This window comes from Sciurus vulgaris, assembly GCF_902686455.1.
Source record: "Sciurus vulgaris genome assembly, chromosome: 2".
In the NCBI taxonomy this organism is placed as follows: Eukaryota; Metazoa; Chordata; class Mammalia; order Rodentia; family Sciuridae; genus Sciurus; species Sciurus vulgaris.
The window spans coordinates 26,749,630-26,762,555 of NC_136462.1; the positions used below are offsets into that span (position 1 = coordinate 26,749,630).

General features: G+C 38.6%; 1 protein-coding gene across 1 annotated transcript in view; it reads left to right on the forward strand.

The window, feature by feature from the left end:
- The first annotated feature begins 525 nt into the window (after positions 1 to 525).
- SNW1 (SNW domain containing 1) overlaps positions 526 to 12,926 on the forward strand; it is a 34,272-nt gene continuing 21,871 nt past the window's right edge. The window contains exons 1-3 of the mRNA XM_079130178.1: positions 526 to 611; positions 4,093 to 4,246; positions 9,326 to 9,487. Coding sequence (XP_078986304.1) covers positions 598 to 611; positions 4,093 to 4,246; positions 9,326 to 9,487 — 330 coding nt within the window. The 5' untranslated portion in view covers positions 526 to 597. The remainder of the gene's footprint in view (positions 612 to 4,092; positions 4,247 to 9,325; positions 9,488 to 12,926) is intronic.

Sequence of the window (12,926 nt, forward strand, 5' to 3'; positions counted from 1 at the left end):
TAACTCTAAGAACTAATGTATTTATATAGAATTTTTGGAAAAGTAAAAAAAAAAAAAACTTACCTATACTTACCTATATTACCCACATTTAAGTCTCACAATCAGTGCATTATAATAATGTATAATATATATAAACACACACACATACACATACACACAACAAACTCTCACAATATTCTACCCTTTTAAAAACCTGTCACCCTTTCACTTAACATCATTGTCCCCAGAAGGCTTTTACATTTGGAACTTTACTAGTGGAGTGGAATGGGACTGTGTAGGGAATAAAATAAAACGGCTTAAAAGGCATTTCCTCCAGTTTCGTTTTTCTGCCTAAGGAACGCCATCTCAGGTCACAGTGTACGAATGACGGGGTTATATCATTTCCTAAATGCACTTGCTTCTGACTGAAGTGATTACCGTGATAAACCGCTTGGTCTGGTTAGGAGTACAGTGTGCTACTGTTCAAAGAACTACAAGTCCCACAAGGCCTTGCGGCCAGGGCGCCTGCGTACCTCGTGCTCTTTCCTTTCCGCTCCTTGTCGCCGGGAAAGGCCCGCCCCGCGGCGCTGTCGCTCGCCCTGGAAGAAGCGGAAGAAGATGGCGCTCACCAGGTGGGTTGTTGATTTGGGTCCTCGATACGGAAGGGTCTGGGAGTAGCTACCTTTTTCTTTTCTTTGTCTACACGCCCTCGGGCGGTGACCAGGCCTGGGGCGCAGGACGACGTGGGCTGAGATCATGGCTACACCTTCCCGCTGGCCGCCGCTGCGACTAGGCCTCGCCGAAGCCGGGGTCTTTCCTGAGGGGCTTCCCGGGTGGAGTTCCCGTTCCTGTGGCCGAGAGGCACGGCATGGCCTCGCGCTGGAGTCTCACGTGTTCTTCGCTTAAGCTTCACGGCGGGTTGGAGAGCGCTCCCGCATGCCCGCTGCTGGGGTGGGCGCGGAGGGCCGGTGGAGGGCAGCGCCTTAATTCCCTGGGAGGAGTGAGGCGCGCGGGAGGCGACTTCGCGTCTTTCGGGCAGTTTGCGATGATCTTTCTCCTGTTTCCAGAAACTAGAATTTTTTGGGGGAAGAAAAGAGTGTGGGGGCGCTGGAGGCGGAACTGAACAGAGATTTTAAACTGGCCTCAGTCGTGGCTGCTGTCTACTAATATGCACCTTTGCTGAGCACTTTAACTTTGGACCTTAGAATTTTTTCTGTAGATAGAACTACCTCAGATTATTTTGCTATTCTCGGTTGCCTTGGTAACCGAAGGTAAAGCGCTCCCGCCATTAATAAAATAGATGCTGTTAAGTGGGAAATTCCAAGAAGTTACATAACTCTTGCGACCTTGCTGCTCCATCTAAGTAGAAAAACTTTCCACCCGAACTCAACAGTAAAAGTCTGTTGTCAAAGAGGGCGCAAGGAAAGTAATCTTTTTAGGACCTCAGCTTGAAGACCTGTAACGCACTTCATTCAGACTCCTCTTATATTTCCTAACTGATAACAGCATGAATCCTAAAAACGTTTTAGTTGTAGAGAATTACTGTTACGTACCTGCCCTATCCAGGAGTCTTTTGTACAGAAGGAAATATAACTTTTCAGTGGCAGAGAAGATGGGGTACTGGTACAATCATAAGACAAAGAGCAACATAGTGCTTATTTGTTTAGTACCAGCCTAAGTACAAAAAGAATTAGATGCAATGAGCTGTATAGACTGAAGAGTTTCCTTTAGTAAATGATAATAGTCAACAAACATTTTAGTATCCTCCGTATGCCAAGCATCACAATAGATATTAGTAGAGTTATGAATGAAGAATTTTTGGAAAAGTGGAATTGGAAATGAACACCCAGGAACAATACCACAGATATGGTGGGTATTATGTGCTTAAAATTGCATTGGCAGATTGCAGTCTTTAAATGGTCAGTTTGGGGGACTATGTTGCTTTCCATAGGTTCCATCTGGTATTCATTGGTGTCTTTTGTAAAATCCTTTATATAAACCAGTAAAGGTAAGTTTTTGTTTTGTTTTTTTTTTTAAGTACCAGGATTTGTACCCCAGGGTACCACTGAGCTATATTGCCAGCCCTTAATTTAATTTTAATTTTATTTTACTTTGAGACAGGGTCTTGCTATGTTGTAGAGGTTTGGCCTTGAATTTGCAATCCTCCTGCCTCAGCTTCCCAAGTAGCTGGAATTATGGGCTGTCTGCTATCATACCTAGCTAAGTAAATGTTTGGGTTTTTGTGGTTGTTTGAGCCGAGGTAGTACAGCCAGTGAGTCAAAAGCCAAGACTTGAAATTGGCATCTAACCTGTGGGATCTGGAGCTATCTCCACATAGACAGTATCAAAATTGAATTGAATTAGAAGATACCCAGCTGGATACACTGAAGACCCTGCAGGAGAATTGATTGCTTAATGTGTAAGGGAATCATCCCACACATTTGGTTTCCTAAATCTTACATCTTTGTTGATTGTTGAGTGAGATAGCAGGAGAAAATGGTTTTCCTAAATCATTACATTCCCTATCTTCATGGAGCTTACATTCTAGTAGGACAGACTATATATGAGTAAAATCAATAATGCCTTCATTAATAAATGCTGGGAATAAGAAAGGATTAGATTGTGACTCAGTCTGGAGAAGTGGCTACTTTGGACAAGGTACACCTCTGAGGAGGTGTAATTGAGCAAGACTTTAATGCTAGGGTACCCAGGAATTGGATTTTTTTTTTTTTTTTTAGTAGGGCCAAGTTGCTGAGGCTGGCCTTGAACTTGCATTCCTCAGGCCTCAGGCTCCTGAGATTATAGTGCCCAGCAGGAGAAATTGTTCTTAATAAATAAATAGAATATTGTCTAATGTAAAGAGCCTGAGACGGCTTCTCTGAGTAAAGGTGAGAAAGCTATAGTGACTTAAAGATGGTGAAGGCAAGGGATGGAGTCAGTTCCCCTTGCAAACATTTAAGGTACTCCTACAGTGAGCTGGACAGTCCTGGACATTTAGGGTAAACTTGCAGAAAGCATAATTCCTAACCTTAAATTGATCACTATCTAGTGAGAGAACAATAGGTAAATGAATAGATGATTACAGTTCAGTAAGTAGATGTTCTTGTAGTGTTGTGCTGAGGGTCTAAAGAGAGCATAGTGTGGGGGCAGCCAATACCAATTGGGAAATTGTGGAATAAGCCCAACAAGTTGAACATTATCTAGATACTCTGCCAACTAGTTCATGAATGTTCTCATTTAATGCTCAAAAGAATCTCATGTGGTAGATATTCTTTAGTGATCTCTCAATATAGGTGAGAAAACAGGTTCAGAGAGGTAAGTAACTTACCCAGGTTTTTTTTAAGTGTCATAAGGTAGATTTTGAACTCTGAGCTCTTAGCCATTTTATTTATTACCTGACCTTCCCAAACTGGTAAACCCTCTGTTGAATGCTGTCATAGGACTCTATTTTTTAATACTTAATGTATTCATAATTATGGATTTGTGTGATTGTCTTTCTTCCTCATAAGACTCTTAAGCTTTCTCAGTTTATACTCTCATTGCCTGTCTAGTATAGTGTTTGCACCCAAGTGATCAAGAAATATTTTGAGGTGGGTGGGAAGGAGGTAAGAATGGAGGAAAGAGGAAGTGTATAGAGGGAAAAGAGGTGGGAGGGGTCGGGGGATAACGGAATGAATCCATGTAAAAGTATGACTACACAAATGGTATGCCTTTACTTCATGTACAAACAGAAACAATATGTATCCCATTTGTGTACAATAAAAATAAATTTAAAAAAGAAGAAATATTTTGAAGAACTGAATAAACTCTCCTACATATTTAGGTGTGCTTGCTAGCCAAGAATCACATAGGAACTTGAATTATTTTTCCCTTCAGTGTTCATCTACTGGAATCCTTTTTTTTTTTTTTTTTTTTTTTTTTTTGCTTGTTTTGTTTCAAATTTGGATATCATTATGATAACATAATATTTTAAAGTTGTTAATAATATGGGGTGGGAGTCTGCTCTTGATTCCTCAAAGGAAAAAGCATCATAGGAGAAGTCACCTGAGAGCCAATTTGCAATAATCAAATTAAATGTATGAGTTTTTTAAAATTCTGACTTATTTTCTATAGCTTTTTACCTGCACCTACTCAGCTGTCTCAAGACCAGCTTGAGGCTGAAGAAAAAGCGAGATCTCAGCGATCACGGCAGACCTCACTGGTCTCCTCCCGAAGAGAACCCCCACCATACGGGTACCGAAAAGGCTGGATACCTCGGTTGTTAGAGGTAAAAACGGATGTTCTGTTTTGATATATTAAATTATGCTGGAATTTATTATCGTATGCTTATAAAATAAATTTAAACCCTCTGATTATTAATGTCAGTTATAGAAATTCTAATTGTGAGCTCTTGAGACATCTGCTTCCTTCAGATTTATCTTTTTCTTTTTGCTTATTGTCAGTGGTTTGTGATTCCTAGAGAACTGCACCATTAGCCAGACTACTAAACATGTACGTAAAGAACTAACATACCCTTTATGAATCTACGTAGCATGTGGACAATAATGGTAAAATAAGAGGTAAAAATAAAGTGATTTTTATGTTTGCGTCCACCCCAACTTAAAAAAAATAACATATAACCCTGAAGAGATAGTTTCCTCCAAAGAAGCTCCAGTAGCATTTCCTTTGCTGAGTTTTTTTTCCCTCATCTGTTTTCTTCAGTTTGAGAATGTTAATTAACACATGTCTGATATTCAGATTAGATAATGTTTGGGGAAAATGTGAGAGGCAAAATTTTATGATTGATTAATAGGAAATAGAGGAGAAGGAAGAATCTAGAGTGATCCTTTTTTATATCTCCGCCTTGTTTCCAAAGAACAAACATCTCGACACCACCTATTCTCCTAATTACTCAGGATCCAATACATACATAAGTCAGTTCAGTTGCATTTTTCTTTCCCTGATTGCAGGAAAACCTTCCCATGCTAGACCACTGTGTTAGTCAGCTTTTGGTTGCTGTGACCAAAATACCTAACCAGAGCAGCTTAGAGAAGGAAACGTTTATTTGGGCTAATGGTTACAGAGGTTTAGTCCGTGGCTGGCCAACTCTTGTTTTGGACCTGAGGTGAGGCATAGCATCATGGCAGAAGGGCAAGGCTAAAGATAGCTGCTCACTTCATGGTGGCCCAGAAGCTGAGAGACAAGGGGAAGGGGCCACAGGGAAGATGAATCCAGGGCACACCCCAGTGACCCATCTCCTCCAGCCCATAGTTACCATCCAGTCAGTCCATTCAAACTGGGATGAACTGATTAGGTACAGCTTTCACAATTCAGTCATTTTACCTCTGAATATTCCTGCCTTAACATAGGAACGTTGGGGGGACATACCCAGACCATAACAATCACTTTCCTTATCTTGAGAGAAAACAAACATTTGAGGTAAATATTTTCTTACAGAAGACATACTGTGCTTTAATCAGCCTTTTTCTTCTCCCTCTCCCAACATTCATTCTGATTACTACAAATTTTCCATCATATCCCAAAAAATGTATGTGCCCTATTAAACTCTAAAATGGCTATACTTTTTTGCACCCATTTATTTTCATTGTATCACTTTCTTATATTCTGTTCTTATGTAGTTAACTTTTAATTCACACATGGGAGAGCTCTTGCCTTTTTCATATGCCTCCAAGTGGTGATCATAGTATTTTTTTAATTGAAACTTGTTGCTTAGAATCCTTTAAGAAGCCATCTGTATTCTTTCTCCTGGCACCACATGTTTGTCATTCCCTTGCCTGTCAGACTCTACAGAGCCTACAAGATGAACCCCAAGATAGATTGTACCTTGCCCTTACATATTTTGGGGATTTTTTTCCTCAGCTTTCCTATGGTCTTTATGAATTCCTGTGTGTAAAGACCAGCCTTACTGTATTGAGGGGTTTTTGTTGTTGCTTTTGTTCTCTCAGGGACTATAATTTGTGAGAAACAGCAAAATGAAATCACTGGGGTGTCTATAATGCCCTTTTTACCTGGAGCAAAAGGTAATGATTGGCATTAGTTAATTGAAGAATTCAGTTTCTCTTGAAATTATATCTTTTTTTAGCTTCTCAAGAGATTACAGAATGGGGGTGGCAGGCCTCATTTTACGTACAATGGAATCTCATCTTTGCATATCAGCTTTATGACATTTGGCTGCTTTTTAAACTCTTAATTAATTATCAAAGGTTTCATGTATCTTGGTGCAACAGAACTGTTTATTTGAAAATCAAACTAAATGGCCAGCTAATCTGGAAATGCCATGGATGCTTTGAGGGGAGCAAATGTGCTGTGGAAGAAGGCATTTTGTTCTAGTCTTCAGAGTAAAAGCTATGATTTTCTGGCAAGCTTAATGACCACATAATGCTACATCTACAGTTCTGAAGTGCTTATTATAGTTGAAGAACTCTAGCAAATCTGAGCATGTGTCAGATTGATGGTCTGGGTACTTTTCTTAGGAATGCTTTAACTATTTCTGCCTAATTTACAAGATAATTTCTCTCTTCTGTTTATTTTCATATATTTCAAATCTCTCAGCAAATAAGCCTAGTGTATCTAGGGACTCATATATGCTAGGTTTATCAGAATATTGCTTGAAGAAGTCTTGTAAAAGTGGATTTTTTAATAATTTTTTCATCAGACCCTTCTAAATGATGTATGTTTTTCTTATCATTCTTAGTAGTGCAAATTGAGTATTCTTATCTGAAATCCTTGGGACCAGAAGTTTTTCAGGTTTCAGAGTATTTTTCTAGACTTTACTGGTTTAGCACCTCTAATCTTGATCATGAGAAGTTTAAAATCTGAAACTTTGGAAGTCTATTTCAACCCTCAAAACATTTTGATTTGGGGGCTGGGGCTATAGTTCAGCGGCAGAATACTTGCCTGGCATGTGGATACTGGATTTGATCCTTAGCACCACATAAAAATAAACAAATAAAATAAATGTATTCTGTCCATGTACAACTACAAAAAAAAATTTAAAAAAAAAAAAAGTTTTGATTTTCAAATTGGGGTTTCTTGACCTATCTTAGTTTGGCTTTTTTTTTTTTTTTTTTTTTATTCTGTTTAGTTATACATGACAGTAGAATGCATTTTGACACATCATACCTAAATGAAGTATAATTTCTCATTCTTCTGGTTGTACACGATGTAAAATCATATTGATTGTGTAGTCATATATGTACATAGGATAATAATGTCAGATTCATTCTACTATCCTTCCTAACCCCATACCGCTCCTCTCCCTTCATTCCGCTCTACCTAATCCAGGTAGAGGAGAATTTTCTTCCCTAGCATGACCCTGCCTTACTGTGAATTGAAATCAAATATCAGAGAAAACATTCTGCCTTTGGTTCTTTGGGATTGGTTTTTTTCACTTAGCATGATAGTCTCCAGCTCCACCCATTTACCAGCAAATGCCATAATTTCATTCTTCTTTAAGGCTGAGTAAAATTCCATTGTGTGTGTGTGTGTGTGTGTGTGTCACATTTTCTTTATCCATTCATCTGTTGGAGGACACCTAGGTTGGTTCCATAGCTTAGCTATTGTGAATTGAGCTACTCTAAATATTTATGTGGCTACGACACTGTAGTATGCTGATTTTAAGTCCTTTTGGTACAAACCGAGGAGTGGGATAGCTGGGTCAAATGGTGGTTCTAAATGTTTTGAGGCGCTTCATCCCACTTTCCATGATGGTTGCACCAATTTGCATTCCCACCAGCAATGTATGAGTGTATCTTTTTCCCCACATCCTCGCCAACATTTATTGTGTGTATTCTTGATAATTGCCATTCTGATTAGAGTGAGATGAAAACTTAGTTTTGATTTGCATTTCTCTAATTGTTAGAGATGTTGAGTATATTTTTCATATATTTGTTGATCAGTTGTATTTCTTCTGTGAAGTGCCTATTCAGTTCCTTAGCCCATTTATAGATTGGGTTATTTTTTTTCCCAACCCTTTTTTTTTTTGGTAGACGGACAGCATGTCTTTATTTTATTTGTTTATTTTTTTGTGGTGCTGAGGATTGAACCCAGTGCCTCACATAGCAAGGCAAGTGTTCTGCCACTGAGCTACAGCTATAGCCCACCCCATCCCCACCCAGCCCTTTTTTTAATTTTGAGACAGTGTCTTGCTAAGTTGTCTAGGGCCACAGCCTCCCAAGCCACTGGGATTACAAACATGTGCCACTATGCCTGGCCCTTTTTTTTTTGTCAGTGTTAAACATCATTGCCAACACTGTTTAGCTTGTACTTTAGAAGTGTGAGCCCAGTGTAGTAGCATGCACCTGTTGTCCCAGCAGAGGCAGGAGGATCACTGGAATCCAGGAGTTTGAGATCAGCCTGGGCAATTTTGATTCCATCTCTTCTCCTCACTTTATCCCCCCAATAGTAATACTCATATACCTCGTGTGCATATGTGTGTTTCCTGCACACACTCACACGTGTGTTTTCCAAGTTGGGAACATAGCCCAGAGTAAGAATGCTTAGCATGCTTAAAGCCCCAGGTTTCATCCCCAGCATTACAAAAAGAAAGAAAGAAATGTGGTGACTCATTTCTAGCTTCTTCCTATCTTTCTTGCTTCTCATATAATAGTGAGTAAATGTTGTGTTTTTATTTTTTTAGTGCCCAGGATTAAACCCAGGGTCTTGCTGTGCTAGACAAGTGTTCTACCTCTAAGTTACTTCCCCAGCCCAATGATATTATTTTAATAAAATTTAATTCCAAGAAAAATTCTTTATAGTTCTGCCCCTGAGTACAGCTTTACCTCTTAACCTGCGTGTGTGTGTGTGTGTGTGTGTGTGCACGTGCATGCATACATGGATTTTCTTATTTTCTGTCACATGTATCATCCACATTGTTGGCCTTGAGCTGGAAGCACTTTCCCGATATGTGTTCTACCTGTGCAACCTGTGTGTCAGTTCCTCTGTCCTCAGTACACTATTAGCCTCACTGGACTTTTGTTTCCCAGAACAAGCCAAGCTCATTCTTGCAGCGGGGCCTTCACATTTACTGGTTGCTTTGCCTAGAAAAATGCTTGCCTCAGATCTTCCCATAACTGCTTTATCATCATTCAGGCTTTAGCTTACACATTATTCCTGTTGCTTCTTAACAAAGGCTTTAACAAGCACCCTATTAGAGTAGCACCTGGTTCCAGGATCTGTATTACCCTCATGTCACTCATCATGAACCAGAATATATTTTTTATATCTTTGCTCACTGGATTGTAGGCTCTACAATGCTAAAGACTCAATGATTATTTGTTGAATTAATGAATTTATCTTGAACCTCTAATTATTATTTAATCTTCCTCTTATTCATTTTAATATTCAGGATTTTGGAGATGGAGGTGCCTTTCCAGAGATCCATGTGGCCCAATATCCACTGGATATGGGACGAAAGAAAAAAATGTCAAATGCACTGGCCATTCAGGTGGATCCTGAAGGAAAAATTAAGTACGATGCAATTGCTCGACAAGGACAGTCAAAAGACAAGGTAATGTCTCATTGGGTGCTCTTTTAGTTTTTTCGTTTTCTCATTGACAAATATTTTGTGAAGTTTTTTTTTTTTGTTTTCTTTTTGTTTTTGTGTTGTAATAATAGTAGCAGTGAAGTTAGAGACACAGCTAAAATGGTAGAGCTCTTGCCTACCATGCACAAAGTCCTGGGTTCAGTTCCCAGCACCAAAAACCAGAAAAGTAGCAATGAAGTATACTTAGGTTAGCTTTGGTATTGTATCCAACAGTGACTTGTCCTTCCAAATTTTCCACAAATTGTTGATAGCTTGGGGAAGGGAATTGAACCCAGGGATATTCTTAACCACTGAACTGCATCCTCAGCCCTCTTTATTTTGAGACAAGGTGTCACTAAGCTGCCAGGGCTGACCTTGAACTTGAGATCATCCTGCCTCAGCCTCCTCAGTAACTGGGATTAAAGGTATATGCCACCATGCCTGGCTTGGTGATGACTTTTATATATATGGTTTTTACTTAATTTTATATTTCAAATACAAGTATTCTATAGTTCTGACATTCTAATTTTTTTAAAGTCTACAATTCTAAAACCCCAATAAAGTCAACTTTTCTTTTTCAGCTTTTGTTTTTTGCAGTGCTGAGGATTATACACAGTACTTCAGTTCCCTCCATGTGCTTATAGAATACATGTATAAGTGCTTATTCTATTTTATTTAAATTTTTGCATGTGTGGTGCTGTTTGTTCATCCAAGGGCTTTGCTCATGCTCTACCACTGAGCTATACCCCAGGTCTTATTTAATAGTTCATTTGGATATAATAAACACTAACTTCTTTTGTCCTAGATTAAGTACTGAACTAGCTTTTGCATCCAGATTTAGGATGGCCCTGCTTACAAAGTAATCCAAAGACCAAAAATAAATTTTGCTTAAAATAATCTTTTACAAAGCAGTTATGCTCAGAGCCAAGGAATTATTTTTGAGAAGACCTAGTTTGGTTTTTTTCCCCCCTTGTAAATAAATACTTGAGATAGAAGTAAAACATTTCTTTAGAATTGATGATGTTGGGGAAAAAAAAATACCTGAGAGCTTTCAGAACCTATCCTTTGTCCCCCCACTCCCCCCAGACTTTTTCATTTTGCCATCTAAAATAGCCCTGCAGCCATCCTTAGTCCTGCATCAGGACTTTTGAGCTTTTGGAAAAAGGCAGACATTCAAATTCATATCTCTAGCCCTGCTCCTTTCGTGCTTCCACCACGTTGTATGTAACCCCTTCTCTCCGTTCTGTCTTGTCCTGAACAAATGGCTCACATCTATTTCAGTATAAAGACAGAAGAAAACTGGCAACTTTATTCTGCATTTGCCTTTTTCTTTTTGTTTCCAAAAGAAATATCTTTTCTCTGAGCCTCATCTTTTTATTTTAAATTTCCTAGTATTTATATTTCGAAAGTTATAAGAAATGGTTGAAATTGATTATAATCACAGAACTTAGTATCTGAGCCTCATCTTGCCATGTGTATTCTGGTTCACAGTCCCTTCTCTTTCCCTCTGAATCTCACATATTGTTATTCTTCTCAACTGTCTTTTAGTTCTAATGTTTCCTTCCTATTAACATTCGAATATGTCTGCTTTTCTTATCTTTTGAAAGAAAAACTTCCTTGACTATCCTCAAAGCTCCCTCTAAGCTACCACTTAATTTCCACTTAATTTTCTTCAACTTTTCTCAAGATTCTTTAAAGAACTTGGTTTCAGGGCTGGGGAGATAGCTTAGTTGGTAGAGTGCTTGCCTTGCAAGCACAAGGCCCTGGGTTCGATCCCCAGCACCAAAAAAAAAACAAGAACTTGGTTTCACCCTACTTCACCTCCCTTTAACTCTGTAATTCACTACAGTATGGCTTCGCCTCAGCCTATTTGTGAAGGTAGCTTTCTGAAAAAGTCCAAGGTCTCTAACACTTTTTCACAATGCATTCTCCTTAACTAATGTAATTTATTTCCTCTAGGTTCTGTTGTCACTCATAGGTTGATAACTGTTCAATCTGTGTCTCCAGCCCAGTTTTCTTTGCTAAGCTCTTTTATCTTATTGTCTCTAAGGACAGGTATAGAAAGGTTTCCCTAAAATGCTTAATCAAATCCAAACCTAGGGCTGGGGAGATAGCTCAGTCGGTAGAGTGCTTGCCTTGCAAGCACAAGGCCCTGGGTTTGATCCCCAGCACCGAAAAAAAAAAAAAAAAAATCCAAACCTAATGCATAGCTTGTCTCTTAATCTACCTGCTATATTCTCTAATTCAGTGAATGGTTGTGATATCTCTCTAATTTCCTATATCAAAGACTCAGAGAGTTCTGTTTCCCCTTATTTTATGGATTTTTAAAATGTTACACAAGTAGTATATTCTCATGGTAAGATACCAGTGGTATACAGTCCTGCCTGGTTTTCTTTTCTTTTACCTGCCAGAGACAACTAATGTTACTACAATGATATATATCTTTCCAGACTTCTGTTGTGGATTTAGATACTGACATATATTTTCTCACTTTATATATGCATATCCATTTATAGATTTTTTTATATGAATGGAATTTTAATGCACCTTCCTTTGACTTTTTTTAAAATTTATTTTAATTAAAAATCATAAATTTACATAGGGCAATATTGTTTGATTCATTCTGTTATTTTTTTTCCCTTCCCCCGACCCCTCCCACCCCTCTTTTCCCTCCATACAGTCCTTCCTTCCTCCATTCTTACCACTCTCCTTATCCCTAAACCTAAACCTAACCCTAACTCTAACACTAACCCCTGACTTTTTTTTTTTTTTTTTAATGTTTTGAAAATTTTTGTTAGGATACATAGGGTTGTGTCTTCAAAAAAAATCTATGTAGACTTCTATGTGTGGTAATACCCTAATTTTTAAAGTATTGGTAGTTTTAATTTTTTTTGCTATTGCAAACAGCACTTTATTTAAGATAAGATACAAACCTCTTTTTGTACATTAGTGTCTATGTAAAATAAATTCTTAGATGTGGACTTAACTGATCCAAAGGATATTCCAGTTTCAGATGTGATACACACTGCCAGTGTGTTATCCCTTTGCTTAGCAATCATTCTAGTTCTTTAGTTTTCTTTAGACCCTCCATCTATTTAGGAACCATGCTCTGTCTAATTTCCTTAATACTTCTCAGTTATATTCCCTCTCTACTACTTATTTCAGGCTATTATTGTTTCTTGCTTGACTTAGCCACAGCAAAAGCTGAGCCCATCTATTTGCCATTTGTCTTGCCTGCTAGAAAAAAAGATACATCGTGTCTGCCATTCTCTCTCCTCTGCATATATACATAGAAGCATGCATGCTTACAGTCTTTTCTTGTCTTCTGTGGTCTCCTGGATAAAGGCCAACCTCCTTATGGTGTGTTTCCCCCCTTGCTTACCTTCCTAGTCTAGCCTCAATTCTCAGGACCAGAATACTGAAA